At 41.4% G+C, this 17132-nt stretch overlaps 1 protein-coding gene across 2 annotated transcripts in view; it reads left to right on the top strand.

The window, feature by feature from the left end:
• The window catches only part of SEC11A (SEC11 homolog A, signal peptidase complex subunit), a 40486-nt gene extending 32607 nt beyond the window's left edge, over positions 1–7879 (top strand). For both annotated transcript variants that reach the window (XM_055326747.1, XM_055326745.1), the window contains 3 exons: positions 1425–1544; positions 7108–7165; positions 7359–7879. In XM_055326747.1, the coding sequence (XP_055182722.1) occupies positions 1425–1544; positions 7108–7165; positions 7359–7409 (229 nt within the window). In that variant the 3' untranslated portion in view covers positions 7410–7879. The remainder of the gene's footprint in view (positions 1–1424; positions 1545–7107; positions 7166–7358) is intronic.
• Positions 7880–17132: the final 9253 nt, after the last annotated feature.

Genomic DNA, 17132 nt, shown 5'->3' on the forward strand with positions numbered 1-17132 from the left:
AGTAGGAGTCAGAGGCTAATTTTCTTCTGATATGGTAGTTAACCCACACTCAACTTGAATCAGTTTTAAGATAGTCTTTATCAAACTGTAAAAAACTATACTTTGCCTTCAGTTAAATTTTAAAATTCCTAGAAACCTCCTGTTCTTTAGCAGAATTAAACTAATAATTTCCTGATCATGTAAAATGCTTTTCCTATAAACCCTGGCTCATAAAAGCAATGTATATTTTTTGGAGAAAAAAATTAGAAGCTGAAGAAAGCTGTAGATAGCTACTGTTATACCTTGGTCTATCACTTCAGATCTTTTTTACTCTTATTTTTTCTTTCATTTTAGTTTTTAAATATGGAGAATTTCTGAGGCACTTGGCTGGCTTATTAGCTAGTGGAGCCTGCAACTCATAATCTCAGGGTCATGTCAAGCCCCATGTTGGCCTACTTAAAAATAAAATATAAATAAATAAATAAACATGGAGAATTTCTAACATGCTCAGAAGTATACAAAACTGTATGATGAAATCCCATGTACTGTCATCCAGTCCCAATAATTATTAATCTATGGCCAGTTCTGCCCCACTTATATTACCACCTCTTTCCACTCTCCTTCCTGTATTATATGGATCAAATCCTAGATATCATGTCATGTCCTATGTAAAAATTTTAGTAAATATCTGTATAGCATAAGCAATGAGCTTTTAAAAAACATAACTACATTTAGCATGGTTATACCCCCCAAAGAACAACCATACCTTTGTATCATTATGTTTCCAATGTTTCCAATCTTTGTTCAAATTCCCAATTGTATCATAAGCTTTTTTTTTTCTCTTTTTAACAGTTTGTTTGAATCTAGATTCACATAAGGTCCTTGGTTGCAGTTGGTTGATAAGGCTTTTATAGTCTCTTTTATTTAACCTGTAAATTCTTTCTCCAACTTTCTTTGTTCCTCACAACTTGTTGGTTGAAAAAAGTAGGTTATTCTCTAATTTCCCTAGTATTTGTTGCAGATTATATCCTGTGGGGTTAGTTTAATATATTCCTTTCCTTTTTGTATTTATAGAAAATTGGTGGTTTGTGTTTAACTTAATATAAAAATGAGATTATACTGTATATACTATTCTGTAATCTTTTCTTCACTTAATAAAATGTTTATCATCTTCCAGTGTCATTAACTATTCTATTATAACATTGTCTTCAGTGCTTACATATTTAGACTTTCAGCATGTTTCCAGTTTTTCCCTAGTTACAAACACAGCTATGAACATCCTTTTAGCTAAATAGATAATTATTTTGATAGTAGGAATGATGATAAAATATTACAGTTCCACAGCATTTTTGGTTAAGAAAACCAAATTTTGTGCTTGCAGATGGCATGAAGATATTTGATAACTTGACTGTCTCTTACTCTTTTTTTCCCCTTACCCTTTTAAGGCAAAATGGACATATCAAGTTTTTGACCAAAGGAGATAATAATGCCGTTGATGACCGAGGCCTCTATAAACAAGGACAACACTGGCTAGAGAAGAAGGATGTCGTGGGGAGAGCAAGGGGGTAAGCATAAAGGGGAGCATTTACTGAGCTTTCCGTGTCACCTGAAACGTGGCCCTCTGTCATATCATCTGATCACATGCAATTGAATAGAATGTGTTGGTCATGGTTCTACCAAATCACCTTGTGTCCTTTGAAAAAAGTATGCTTCTTAAAAGGCATCTAAAACTTGAGGTCTACTGCTCCAGAGGGGAAGTAATGGGGTGCAGGAAAAGAGTAGCATATTAGTGATGAGATGATGAATTGGAGTGACAATTTTAAAAATTCGTTTATTTAATTCAAGAAATGTCATTGGGCACCTTCTTGTAAACCTTGCTAGTTTCGGGGTGGAGGGTGAGGGTCCAGAGCAGTATTGATCCTGCTTCCTGAAATCATATTTCTTAGGTAGTTACTGAGTCAGCAACTTAAAGTATTCATCTAAATTAATTTTATCATGTTTATTTCATACTGCTTTATTTCTAGTCTTAAAATCATTGAGGTCAAATGAAATTTAAAAGTTATATTAAGCCTATTTATTTCAGATTTTATCAGGAGAACAGATCAGTGGAGGACAGGAATTGTAAGTTACTGATATGAGGATGTATGGAATTGTTACTACCTTTTTGTTATTAATAGTATTAACAATAACTCACATTTATCAGGGCTTACTATGTGCCAGAGACTCATTCTAAATTCTTTACAAGTATTACTTCATTTTAACCACAGAACAACCCTAATATTTCCATTCTACAGATGAGGAAACACAGACAGGTTAGGTTCCTTATCTAAGGCCACGCTGATGATGATAAGTGGCTGGCTGACCCCGGAGCCTACCTCTTAACAGCCATCACACCAGAATTATTGGTGTAACACTTCTGAAAGTGGATAGGTTCTGGTTCTTGCTATTTAGAAGCCACATGGGGCTTTTTACCCTATCAGAACATCTGCTCCTTCTGTAAACACTGGATTCAGAGTGATTCTACTAGAGATCAGGCCACCACACTGAAGCATTCTCTTTCCACAGATAAGTCAGTGTGAGGTACTAAGTGAAAGCTGCCTCAGTTATAGCATAAGAGATGCTGTTTTGGGGTCAGAGAGATTGGAGCAGAGAAAGCCCCAGTGTGTTTTGTCTCTTTTAAAGCTGTTTGTGTGCATGCCTCCAGTTCAGAGGAACTTCATTTCCTGTGTTGGAGGTAAACATACTTTTTTTTTTCCTTAAGATTTTTATTTATTTTTAAGTAATCTCAACACCCAACATGGGGCTTGAACTCAGAACCCTGAGATCAAGAGTCACATGCTCCACCAACTGAGCCAGCCAGGCGCCTGAAACATACTGTTATAATACAAACTAGATCATCAGTGCTTCTGAGAAATCACACTCCCATCTCCCACAGCTCCTAAGATACTGCTAATGTGTTATTCAGACTTGTCAGTCTCCTTGAGTCTTTTTGTTCAAAGTCAGACTATACCCAGACCTTTAGAATAGCTTTTGTGTCTTTACACAATAAAAACAAAATTTTTTTCCAGATAGTTGCACACTAAAAAATTTTGCACTGAAGCCTAAGGCCCTAAATAAAAACAAGTTAAATAATTTTATTGAAATATCATTCATATATGCTAGGAGATACAATTCACCATTTAGAAGTATACAATTCAGTGGGTTTTATTATATCCACAAGGTTACATAGCCGTCAGCACTAATTTCAGAACATGTCCACACCCCAGAAAGAAAACTCCATTCTCATTTGCAGTCACTCCCCATCCCCTTTTCCCTGCAGCTCCTGGCAACCACTCATCTACTTTCTGTCTCTATGGGTTGCCTGTTCTGGACATTTTATATAAACCGAATCTTACAATACGTAGTCTTAATTTATGTCTGGTTTCTTTCACCTAGCATCATGTTTTCATGTTACAGCATATAATAAAAACAATTTTAGAAAATGAAACTAATACTGAACCAACTAAGTATTTAATATGGGAGATTCTTTCTCATTTGAGGAGGTTGAAAACAGAGGAGAAGCTGTTAGTGAAAGAAGAGCAGGAGCAAGAGGAGGAAAGGGTGAGAGACAGGCTGGAGGTCGGGAATGGAGAATATCGACAATGGAAAGAGATGTAAAGGAGAAGGAAGAAGCAGAGTAATTGAGCTCTCTGTCGACTGAAACCAGTTTTAAGGATGAGGCTTTTATTATTTATCCTTTTTTTTTTTTTTTTTTTTAAGATTTTACTTCTTTATTTGACAGAGAAAGCACAAGCCGGGGGAGCAGCAGGGAGAAGCAGGCTCCTCGCTGAGCAGGAAGCCCGACATGGGGGGCTTAATCCCAGGTGCCTGGGATCATGACCTGAGCAAAAGGCAGACACTTACCCCACTGAACCACCCAGGCGCCCCTGGGATGAGGCTTTTGAAATGTACCTTTTACTTAACTTGAAACAGATCATTCTGGAGTAGAAACAATGACCCCTTTTTTCAGTTAGCTGCCATGTTCTAGACTCCCAGATAGAGGCTCCTTTGACATCTGACAAAATTATTTTCTACAAATATCAGCAAGTAGTTTTTCCATCTGAGGGTCCTTCCTCACCAGTGCCTCCCAGGGGCATGTATTTCTCCATATTCTACCTTCTAGATGTTAACTTGGCACAGGCTGCTGTCAGAGATGACTTTGTGGGTGGCATGTTTTACTTCTTTGCAGCCTTCTTCTGCTTATTATCAACTCTGCGCTAGCAAAGTCTCTCCAAGCAGAGCAGGAAAGAGTGCACTGATAAGAATTTAAGATAACTGATGGCAGCAGCATTATGTACTTGCCTAGCAGCCCTTTCCTGCTCTGTCCATGGAGGGAAGCAATGACAAGCAATCAAATCTTTTCTTTGACTTCGGACTGCCTGTCATATTTTTTGCTTACATTACTCCTAAAGACCAAGTTGCTTCCATTTCTCTCATGGTGGGGCGAGGAAAAACCAACCGTAGAGGGAAAAATGTTTCCATGGAGAACTCATAGGCAGGCTGTGTGATCTGGGAGCTAAAGGTTCTCTGAGCATAGAAACTGCGTGGAGGGAACGGCAAAAGTCTCTATGACAATGGCTGCTGGTTGATCATCAGACCAGAATCAGCAGCCTGATACTGTTTTAGTAGAAATCACAGATGCTTTTATAGCTTTTAGTCTGCATGTTACTGTGAGGCATCTGCCTCCACCTTCTTAAATTAGATGAGTTCATTGAAAGCCATTGTTCTGATGAAGATCTTATGAGACAGCAGTTATAACCGTTACTGCATTACAAAGAAAAAAATACATATTAAAAACACAGAAAACCGGGGCAGCCCCGGTGGCCCAGTGGTTTAACGCCGCCTTCGGCCTAGGGCGTGGTCCTGGAGACCCGGGATCGAGTCCATAGTCTGGCTCCCTGCATGGAGCCCGCTTCTCCTTCTGCCTGTGTCTCTGCCTCTCTGTGTGTGTGTGTCTCTCATGAATAAACAAATAAAATCTTAAAAAAAAAAAAACCACATACACAGAAAACCTTTGTCTACCCTCCTAGAGCTTAGCTATGCCATTTTGCAGGGACTGTTACTTTTCAGCTCTTAGAGGTTCCAGGGGTTTAAACTAAAACATGGGCCTTAGGAGGGGATATTATTCGCCACCACATGCCTATTCCAGGCATCTCACTAGCTAGAGCTGAGCTTCTGGTGCTGTAGTGTGCAGAAGCATTATTTGGGCCCCACTTCCACAGATCCTCTGACTCAGTAAATCTGGGGAAGACACAGTAGTCTGCATTTTTAACAGGCTATCCAAGTGTTTCTGACAAAGGAGGCTTGGTTTTAGGAAACATCAACTTACAGAATGGAAGTTTGAAGATGAGGAGAGAGAGGGGTCCAGTAATGCCACCAGAAGGGAGAGGGGCAGGATGGGGTGAGGACAGGAGACAGGAAGTAAGAGAAGTTCTTCAAAGGAAGGAAGTACACCAAAGACAAAATTTCTGTTTTTCAAGCTTGCCTGAGCTTCAATGGTGGGGGTGTTATGTGGGAGGTGATTTCTGTTTGTTCACCTTTGGCACGTTGCACAGGTTGAAGATGCCCTGAATAGAAACATCTGGGCTATTTTAAAGTATGCAAAGTTCAGTCTCCACCTTAGCCCAACCTCCGTTCTCCAGGACAAACTCTAGGTCAGTATCATTGGGCCTGGCCTGCTCTAGAGTCAGCAGTAAAAGAGGAGGAGAAAGAACAAAGTTGTGAGTTTGCTAACTACCATTTCCTCCCACAGTGACGGGACCCGGCTAACCTTTCCTTTCACCCCTGAATTCTTAGGCGGTTGAGGAGTATTTTCTCTTGAGGGAAGAAGCAAAGTCCTGGGGCAAATGAGATCTCCAAGGGAAAGGAAAAGAAAGAGGCCTGGACATTCAGACATTCACTCAGGCAGTGTTTACTAGATGCCTACTGTGTCCAGGAGTTACATTTGGCCTTGACAATACAGTGGAGAACGAGACTGGCATCATCTTTGCCCTTATACATCTTAAGAGTCGAGTAGGAGAGACAGACACATACAGCTGGTTGTGCAACTAATTATGTAAATTTAAAATGTGCCCAAGGCTCCACAGGAAATATATCGGGTCTATGAGAGTATTTAACAGGTGGTTTTAATAGTTTAAGGGGATAAATTTTAGGGCAGCCCTGGTGGCTCAGCGGTTTAGCGCCGACTTCGGCTTGGGGTGTGATCCTGGAGACCTGGGATCACGTCCCACATTGGCGCTCCCTGCATGTATGGAGCCTGCTTCTCCCTCTGCCTGTGTCTCTGCCTCTCTGTCTCTCTGTCTCTCTCTGTCTGTCATGAATAAATAAATAAAATCTTTTAAAAGGGGGAAGGTTTAAATTTTAGGGGCAAGGAGAAAGAAAGAGCTAGTGAAAAAACACAAAGGGATAGCAGCCAAGAGGTGTAGGTGGAGAAATAGATTTGTTGTGTGTTGAAACCAAAGAGGAAGGGATTTCAAGGGAAGCTTGTGGTCCTCAAAGTCAAATTCTGCAGAGATGAAAAGGAAGACGGGAGGTGAGCCTAGTCTACTGCATAAAGCAATTTAAACTGTTCTGGAAGAGTTTTTGGGATTAGGAGCGCAAGCTAGATTACAAGTGGTTAACAAATGAGAGGGTGGTGAAATCTTAAGTACTGTAATGAGCTGTTACACTCACTTTTTGGACACTTAACATGAAGTACCTTGTAATGATGTGGCCTTGTTTGCCTTGTTGCCCCAGCCAGGCTGACCGCTCCGGGAAGGTTATGACAACAAACCCCTCCCCTAGCACTGAGTCCACAATTTAGAGTCCCCCACCTGGAAGCCCGAGACCTTGGGTCCAGTCCTGGTTCTCCTGCAACGCAGCCACACACCTCAGGCAGAGGCCTCTGTTTCCTCATCTGTAAAATGGTGCTTTTCCTAACTTCCCTGTCACATGACTTGTTGAAAGGATCCAATGGGACAGTCTGTACAAATGGACTCTGTGAACTGAACATGAGTTTTTCTGTGGAAGATACCAAGAGCATTCGGTAAATGAGACCGGCTACCGAGGAAGTTCTGTGATGACCAGTTTTCTGTTTGCTCATTTGTTTAGATTTGTTCCTTATATTGGAATTGTGACGATCCTCATGAATGACTATCCGAAATTTAAGGTAAGAGCCTCTACGATACATTTCCTTAAACATGTCTTCTTTGGCTTACGTCTGGAAACTATTAAATGGATTACAGACTAATGGGATGGTTTAGTGATTTGTCATGGTCACAAAGGCCAGCTCATGACCGAACTCTGAAGACGTGGAGACTTCTAAAAGCTTCCCTGACTTGTGTTCTGTGTTTATCTTCTAGTATGCCGTCCTCTTCTTGCTGGGTTTATTCGTGCTGGTCCATCGTGAGTAAGAAGTCTACCTTGCCGTTCCTGGAAGATGCCGTACTTTTCGTTCCTGACTGTTTGGAGTAGATATTGGTCTATGATTGGTGGAGTGCAGAACGTACATGTTGGCGCTTCTTGGTAGCAATGGTTTGCATTAGTTTCTCTTTCCACGCCAGGGTCTGTGTGGGCGGGTGCACCAAGGCGCGCACCCGAGGGGACTCTCAATCACAGGATTTCATATGTTGTCATTGTCACACTTTCACATTTTTGTACATCAGTGAATTTTTTATATTAAAAGGTTGAGCCAAAGCCCCCAGTGTTTGTATTTTGAAGCCAAGCTTCACTTCTAAAGTGCCTACAGAGTTCTGTAAATGAAAATGCAGCTCTGCACGAGTTTGAAACCGTCATTCCTCTTTATAAAATGGGAATGGCATATGCTGAGGTGGTCGTAAGTCTTAACTTTTCAAATTTTAAATAAAAGACTTTGCACATTGAACCCCTTATCCCTGACTTGTGTTTGTCGGGAAAGCTTTGCCTTCCTCCGCTGGCTCTTAGCACCCTTTGGGGAGATAAAGGCTTTAATGTGAGCCATCCTTCAGCTAAGAAGGTTGTCCTAACACTAACAAGTGGTGTTTGTTTATTTGTTTTTGTAGAGCAAAAGTAGCCATTGGCATTCATAGGAAATCTCTTAGCTATAAAATTGATTCTTCATTAGGGTGTGACTCAGATGTGTAGAAACGAGTTAATGTTGCTGAAAGGTTCAGAAAATCTGGCTGTGCTGTAAAGGCTCCATTCTTTTCTGCACCTGAGACACTCTCAGCCCTTTCTACACTGCAGTGTGTTTCAGCATCTGGAGGAAGCAGGAGGAAGGTGCTGGAGGGCTAGGGTGCTACTTGTTTTTTAAAAACCCTTATTTGCCTGAGGCTGTTCTCTTAAGTGCCTGACTTCACTTTTCTCTCATACAGACTTAAAGAAGGCTTAAAGTAGTGAATGCAGAGCCCAGTTGTGTCTCTCTTCCTCTAATTTGAGGCAGTTAGGAAAATGGCCAGTGTAGGGTAAGCCACTGTGTTTTAAGTACAGAATATTCTTAATTCTTTTGTTCTCTTCTTGTATTGTGAAATCTGAAAGTAAGCAAATTTTCTGTGTTGGACTAGATGAGCAGTTTCTATTATTTGTTCAGCTGAGGTAGATCAGCTGAGGTGGAGATCAATCCATGCTTTAATGGTAATAGAATCAGCATTAAACGATGGAGACAATTTACAATTAAGAACAGTTAATCTTCTGAAGCGCTCCCTTATAGAGAATAGTGCCATCCAAAATTCATTAACTAGGCTTTAGCCTTTAAATTTTGGATCGGGCTCTTAATGATCTCAACTGAGTATGAAACTTGGCACATCAGTGCTAACAAGTGCTTCTTTGAACCTGCCCGGGAGGCTTGTATTATACTTATGTTTCCTCATGAGCCATGGAGAGCATGGAAGCAGTCCCCCATTCGTAAAATGGCAGAAAATTGCTACCCTCTCCATGTTTTCCCTCCTTATCACCTGCAGAGGATGGGGTTAACTGCTTGGCCTAACTGTCCTGGCTCTGTTTTGGTAGCAACCTTTCTAGGACTACTCTGGAGAAGTAGTGTGCTTTGCTGCTCAAGGCTGGGATCCTGGGCTTCTTTGTCATCCTCACTTGCCTGAGTTATACTTGTATCCTCAGCCATCCAGATTTCTCCTCTGTATATACTGACACAGTTAAACCATTAAGTATTTTCCTCATTTGCATATTTTCACACCCCGTTTTGTTTTTTCTCCTTTGCTGGATGCTCTCAATTGGAAGAAACAGCTAAATTTTAGAAGTAATCAAATCTTCAAAAGTATTCAAATTATTCTACTAGTCAAATAAAGATTATTTTGGGAGAAAGGTTTTATGTTGTTAGTTTTTCTATTGTCTGGTTTAGTGCTAAAACCAGACTTAAAGCTGGGCAGTTTTTTACCAGTAAATGTGTTTTATTTTATTTTTTTAGTAAATGTGTTTTAAAAGCTCATAGAGAATGCAAGGCATCCCAGAGATGTTCAGTTTAGTGTTTTAATGAAATTGTAAGCTCTTTGAAATTTGGCTGGGCTACTGGGAAGTTGGGATGGCTTGCCCATTGTGAGTGCTGGGGATTGAAGAGTATGAGGATTGATAAAACTTCAAGTAAGAACTTGATCATGGGATTGTCTCTTGACTGTGACTCCACCATTATCACTCCCAACCAGGAAGTCTCTACAGGTTATTGGCAAATGCCCATCCTCACTCCCAGTTCCTGTCTCTCTGTTCCCTCCGGACATTTCCACTTGATTGTCCCCTCTTTAAATTTAAGCTCAGAGCAATTCCTGCAAACTAACCCTCCAGATTTCACCGTTTCTTTGAAGGAGTATTCACCTAGATTCTTTCATATTCCCACCATATGTAGTCAGTCACAAACTCGACATGTACCCCTGTCATTCCATCTCATTGTCATTGTCTGACTCCAGAAACAGTCAGTGGTTCCCTTTGCTTGGGTACTTCTATGTCTCAGCTTCCCTGCAGCTTGCCAGTCTGTGTCTGAGATCATTTCCACTCATTAATCAATTGTAGTACCCCGTTTACTTTAAGAAGCATCTTTTGGGCCATCTTGTATTACCTACATGGGAAGTTTGGACTTTGAATTCAACCAACATTAAGCACCCTGTGGTATACTGCTGTGGTATACCCTGTATCTTCATTTTATATCCCACTTGTCTGGGTCTCATTTTTTGCACAGAGTAACTGTCCATCTTTCAGCGTTTGGAACCTATGCTATTTGTGTAAGTTTGTGGATATGGCCTCAAGTTCCCCCATCAAATGGCAAGCTTCTCCTAGGCAGGGGCCCTGTTTTATAGGCAGTGTACTCTGTTGTCCCAGTAGCATCTAACAGCATGTACTAAATGTTCTGTATGATGATGCTTGGAACCAGAAGCAGTTACTTAGGGTATCATTATTCTTTTTTAAAAGATTTTATTTATTTGAAAGAGAGAGAGGGAGGGAGGGAGGGAGAATGAATTGGGGGGAGGGGCAGAGAGAGAAGGAGAAGCAAACTCCATACTGACCAGGTAGCCCAACACAGGGCTCAATCCCAGGACCCTCAGATCATGACCTGAGCTGAAGTCAAGACACTTAACCAACTGAGCCACCCAGGCGCCCCAGTAACTTCAGTAGAATTATTGTTAAGCTGTTATTCTGAGGCAGAGCATATGAATCATTAAACTCATTTGCCCTTTCCTGGTATTTACTAAGTACATTATCTTGGTCTTGCCAAATTTGAATCTGAAAACTTTTTCTCCCGTGATTTCATTTTAATAGCATGTTCCATTTTTAGAATTTTTTATGTTAATCCTGTTTTCTGGGGTGCCTGGGTGGCTCAGTTGATTAAGCATCTGCCTTTGACTCAAGTCATGATCTCAGGGTCCTGGGATCAAGCCCTGCGTCAGGCTCCATGCTCAACCAGGAGTCTGCTTCTCCCTCTCCCTCTACCCCTCCCTCCCCTCAGGTTTTCTCTCACTCTATCAAATAAATAAATAAAATCTTTTTTTAAAAAACCTGTTTCTGCCTTTTTATGTGTGTCCTCAGGCTTTTCCTGGATTCTCTTAATGGGAAAAGTATTGGTGTTTGTCTCTTTTCTTAGAGTGCCCCAGGCTTCTCAGAGAACCTAGGCTTAAAATAAAGGTACCTGGGTAGCTCAGTCGGGTAAGCATCTGACTCTTGATTTTGGCTCAGGTTGTGATCTCAGGGTCATGAGATAGAGCCCCACATTGGACTCTGCACTCAATAAGGAGTCTGCTGGAGATTCTTTCTCTCTCTCTCTCTCTCTCTCTCTCTCTCTCTCTCTCTCTCTCTCTCATAAATAAATCTTTAAAAGAAGAAAAAGGAATAAAGGCTCTGTGATCCTTAAATGCATTGCTTGGTCATTTGCTTTAGTGTGTTACCAAGTCCATACAGCACCTAAGAACAATGTGTGGGATTATCTCAGCATCTGAGGACACCTTTCTTATAACATTTATCATTTTATTGAGCTTCTAGAATGATCCAGCTGATTGTAGCTGACTCAGTAGATTGTCTACCTTCCTCAAGATGCTCCATCAGTTGGGACAGCCTATTCAGACTGTTTCCTGGCAAGGTATATTTTTGTTACAATTCTCCCTTACTAGAACTAAGTAATATCAGATAGACTTTTAGAAATAAACAACAAATATGACCCTTTGCACGCAAGTATTGGTGAGCCTGGGTGTAGAAGGAATTCTGTGTAACCAAGAAATATTAAAGACTAGAATATGTAGGAGTTAGGGGAAAAAAAAAAAAAGGACAATGCCTTCTAGATGTCGTGTAGCATTCTGGGTCCTTAGAATTTTTTCCAGCCTCAGCTCTCAGCAGAATCCATATTCTTGTACCCTTGACATTGGTCACACTGTACAGACACCTAATCTTCACTTATGCTGGTCACTTTGTCCAGAGTGCCCGCTCACTCCTATACCTGCTGAAAACTTATTCAGCAGACGCTTTTACTGAGCATCTACTCTGTGCCAGATTTTGGGCTAGCCCCTGGGGATACAAAGATACAAGGAACTGCTAGGAACTCAGTGCCTTAACCAGGGCAACATGTAAGTAGTTTTCTTCCGCATAGAACCATAAGTGGAGTGATAGATACACAGAGAGCTAGAAAAAGGACTGTTTCTTAATTCTCAGCTAAACTCTTGAGTGTATAGGGCTTCCCACACAGTGTTGTCTGGACTTTGTGTCCTCTTTAACAGTGCCCTCAGAGTGATCTGTCTTATGTGTGTCCCATACCCTGACCAGCTCCTTGAAGGCGGTAAGACAAAGCCAACCTCTGGTTCATCCTTGTGTATCTTCTAGTCCTTTTACAGGGCTTTGCCCATTTTAGATTTATTTATTAATAAATTGTTCCAAAAGGATTTGTTCCAAAAAGGATTTGGAGCAGCTCACAAAGATAACATCTAGTACTATATGATAATATACAAAATAATTGAAGAATCTAGGGTTGAAGTCAGTGTGGGAAGAAAAAAGGATGAAATCAGAGACGAGGTTAGTGCCCACAAGACACATCAAACAATTCTGCTGTCTGCTGGAGGAGATCCATGGTGTTAATTCTCACCTCCTTAGGCGCTAATGTAAAGAGGGAAACCGTGATTTCTGTGCCATATGGAATGGGCATAAAATGGAATTAACAACAAAAAACCTTATAATGATACCCAAGGACCAAGAAATTTCTCTCCTGGGACCTCACTGCAAGGGCACTGTATGATGTCATGCAATAATCTCTATATTAAGTAGCCTAATGGTCTTCATAGAACTGTTTCAGGGAATGTTCCTTTAGTGTAAGTATGGTTCATCAGCTTCTGCAGAGAGCCACCTCACAAAACACCAGTTACTCATCTAATCAAGAACCTCCAAGCACCTTTCGTGTAGAACAGTTTCCTTGATCTTTCAAAATTCATTACTTCTTTTTAAGAAACCTAATCTCATACCTCTTCTCCATTCTCACAAACTCTCTCTCAGGTCTATTTTATCCAACCTCCATCTTCACCAGCTAAGAATGTTTTATCTTGCTGTTTCTCAAGTTTGTACTATAAAAACAAGTTATTTCTTTCTCATATACAATTATATTATTATATTGAATGTGACTTTCAAACTATAAATCCCTATTCCACCAATCTTGGGAGTTTCTGGACTGGTACCCACTCTTGGTTAAGAATCATTTCTCTGGAACCCTTACTTTAATTGGCCAGTTTATTTAGATTGGTAAGATGTATTCCAGCTTTACATTAAGGAGTCTAGTTAATAGAATTTATACTCAGGATTTATGTCAGGCAACTAAGAAAATCTCTAGCATGAGGCTTGATCAAAGGGGTCAGCCTGACAACCTAAGTGGAAAAAGACTGCTATAGAACTTGTTTCTGGGAATTGGTCAAAAGTTGAGGTAGATATGCTGGCCTTTTAGTTTATCAAACAACTCACAGTGTAATAGGCATTTTGTTTACTGTTGAGTCAACACCCCAGCTTTAGTGACTGTCCAGGGAATCTTTTCTTTCCCCTGTAGTGGGCTTCAGATTTAAAGCAGGCTTCTGCTTTTCCCAGGACCCAGGTAATAATTTTGAGTACTTAGAATTTGTCATGTGATCTGCTAATTGCTTTTGAAATTATGACATATTTTTATTTTCTCTTTAGTCTTCAAAATAAACTCTATTTTCGGGATCCCTGGGTGGCGCAGAGGTTTGGCGCCTGCCTTTGGCCCAGGGCACGATCCTGGAGACCTGGGATCGAATCCCACATCGGGCTCCTGGTGCATGGAGCCTGCTTCTCCCTCTGCCTGTGTCTCTGCCTCTCTCTCTCTCTCTCTCTCTCTCTGTGTGTGTGACTATCATAAATAAATAAGTTGAAAAAAATTAAAAATATAAAATAAAATAAAATAAAATAAACTCTATTTTCAAAAGAGAAACCAGAAGTTAAGAAATTTGTCCAGGGTCTCCTGGCCTGTGAATGGATGGCACAACCACACCTCGAAGTCTGTTGCTCTTCTCATGTCACAATGTTGGGTGTCAAAACCCAGTCCTTGTATCTTTATGATATCTAATGAGACTCTTTCATTTGACATAAATCCCACAACTGCAGGGTCCTTGGGAATTTTTTAGAGACTCTAGATATTTCTGTGGACTTGCTCAGATTAGCAAATCTGTTAGAAATAGTGAAATTCTCAGGCAGATTTCCAAGCATTTAAGCCTCTTTAGAGTTTAAAGAGTATTAATTTCAGTTACTGAATGTCCCCTGAAATACATGACTATCCCACCCAAATAATTGTGAATGCTGGGTCCGGGGCTCATCACTCTCTAAGGTTTTTATAAGTTCCCTGAACATCTGTGCCATTTAGCTGAGGAGCAGCTGCTTAGCTTCCTTACCCACTAGTGGGATTGTCATCACTTTCTTGATAGATGTAGGGATTTTCTCTCTCTCTCTCTCTCTTTTTTTTTTTTCCCAAATATTGCCTTAAAAAATATTTTGTGTTTTGGCAATTTCAGTTTCTGGTACATTTCTTTATTAATGGTGAATGTTCTGGTTTTCTAGCTAACTCTTATGTGTTCCCTCTGACTTTGGGAAATTGCATCCTATATCCCCAACTCTCCTCTTGAAGATTGAGCTATTTCTCTGATTGTCCAGTCCTTTCCCAAACTAAAGAGCAGGAGTGAGATATCTCAGGACGTTTCTCTTCATCTCATCCTCCCAGCCCACACAGATGGAGATCTGGGCTCAAAGGTTTGCCAGGAGAGTAATTTTACACCATTCGTTTTTGAGCAGCTCTGCATTTGTTATTCCTTTTCACCAGACGTATGTCTAATTTAAATTTCTGCTTTTGAATTCCTCTGTTGTCCTCTGCACTTTTCATGTGTGTGAAGTCCACTCTGGTTTTCTCCATTTGTGTGGTTTCTCTGCAACTAACTTGCTTTGTACTTGAGTTAACTCACCTATAAAATGGGCATACTACTAGTCTTTACTACATCAAAATAGTGTTGATGATCAAAGGAGCATGCCCTAAGTACTTTTGGAAAAAACAACAAAGATTCAGTTGTGAAAAGATGTTACTTATAATTGATTTCAATTTAATGAAAATAGAGCGAACAGTAACATGTGTCCTTTATTTCAAGCAATATGTGATTAAAAACCATGGTGCAGCTTAAATGTTTTGTTGCTGTTGGTTATAACAGGATTTGCCATGTATCTTTTGGGGGGGGGCATGTATCTTTCACCTCTTAATCATCTTTAGTATTGACTTGTGAATCTTATGTAGATTTCCTGTGGATATCCTTGAGACACCTGAGAAGGGCCCAGTGTAAGCACTGGAGAACTTCCCTGGGGGCCTCCACATGATTCACTGCCAGTCTTCCCAGTGGGATGGAGGCCCTTAGAATTCCCTCGCCATCACAGTACACTTGGGAAACAGGCAGTGGGCAGCTGAGCTCCTCGCTCTAAACTCAGAGCCTGGCACACTCTCTGGGACGTCCAGCTTGGACATCCAGCTGCTACCCTGCTTCTTCAAGGTCTTCAGAGGCCCCTCACTTGTGCTAGCCTAACAGATAAAATCCCACTGGGGGCTCCTGAGGTCAGTTCTGGAACTGTGGTTGGAGCTGTGAATCCAGCCTGTGACAGAGGAGACTTGGCTGGAGTATAAATGAACTGGTCAGAGCAGAACCCAGAGACCCAGGGTACCCTGCAGAAGTGAGGACAAATTCTAAATTCACTGCCTTCTCCCTTTCTCCCCTGAGAAATCTAAACCAACTTGATGTTAACACTTGAGATGGTTGGTAAATTGGGAGTGGGTATGTTTTAGGGAAATAGCATCTGATTTTGGGGGCCTGACAGAGTAGTCCAAACAGACCCGAAGTCTGATTCTAGTGTCAGTCTGAGCAAGTGACTCAACCTCTGAGCCTGTTCCCAGTTATAAAATGAGGGTTAAACCTACCAAATAACATTTCTTCAAGCATTTAAGTGAAGCAACACTCAATATCAGCTCCTGTGTGTTGCCATTAATTTCTACATCTGTGAGCCAGAGGACAGGGAGACAGGGAGGGGGTCACAAAGGGAACGATTATTATGGGAAGGTGATAAGAGCTATATTTGTACACCATGGCTGAGCAGTGAGAATGCAGAGGTGTAAATGCCGCGGTGGGGGATGAGAAGCTAGGAGACTGGGGAAAAGCCAGGGCCAGAAATGGAGTGTCCCTCTCCTGTGTGTCATGCTCCTAGGAACTCAACATGATAACCAGCCTCTCCTAATTCACTTTCCCTTTTAGAGTGGTGATCCACAGTTAGCAGGCCTTGCTGAGCTAGATACATGAAAGGGTAATAATACCAAGTACCATTATTGAGCCAGACTGGGAAGTAGGTTCAGTCACAGCTACACCATGCAGTGTTGCAAGGAAGAGCCCAAAATCCCAGGGTTGGTCTGCACCCCACTCCTTCATCATTCATTCCTTTGGCACTGTTTCCCCAGCGAGATGGTAAACTCCCTTGAATTATCTTGTTTCCTCTCCTGTGCCTACCATGGTGCTCCTGAAGGTTGGTGTTTAGTGAACATTTAAGCCAAACATTTAGGCAAAAATAAATGTATTATTCTGGAGCACAGCGTTTTACTCATTAAGTGATGGCAGTGACCCAATAGTTCTTTCCAAAACAAGTCTGGACTTGGGAGGAGGAGAATGCTGGGTGTGAGAGGGCAGTCCTATAGGACTGCTCCTTCCTGCCACAAAATAATTGTGCTAAATGTAAAATTATTACAAATAGGGTAACAGTTATTACTATTTTACAGTTGAAACTGAGGTTGAGGGGAATCGCACAATTTGTATATGAACTCCTGGTCTGGTCCCCAGAAAGCTGCCTCCTGCCCAAGTGGTATACAGCGTTCATTCCTGGGGTTGGGGGTACTCACTATCTCACCATCCATCATTCTGGATGGAGCACCTGCTGTGGTTTCTACACCACCTGGGGAGTGCTGGCGGTGAAAGGGCAGAGAGCAGAGGGAACATGGGTCACATTCCCTAAGAGGGAGGGGCTGGCAGGCATTTTTATGGCTCTCCTGGTGCTTGGCACTTTGCGGGGCACTGTAGCGCGAGGGTCCTCACCCCTACTCTTATAGAGGTTCCAAAGCGAAGTAACCACTCGTGGGCCGAAAGCCAGTGGGAGCAGCGAGG

The sequence above is a fragment of the Nyctereutes procyonoides genome, unplaced genomic scaffold, assembly GCF_905146905.1.
Source record: "Nyctereutes procyonoides isolate TBG_1078 unplaced genomic scaffold, NYPRO_anot_genome, whole genome shotgun sequence".
Lineage (NCBI taxonomy): Eukaryota > Metazoa > Chordata > Mammalia > Carnivora > Canidae > Nyctereutes > Nyctereutes procyonoides.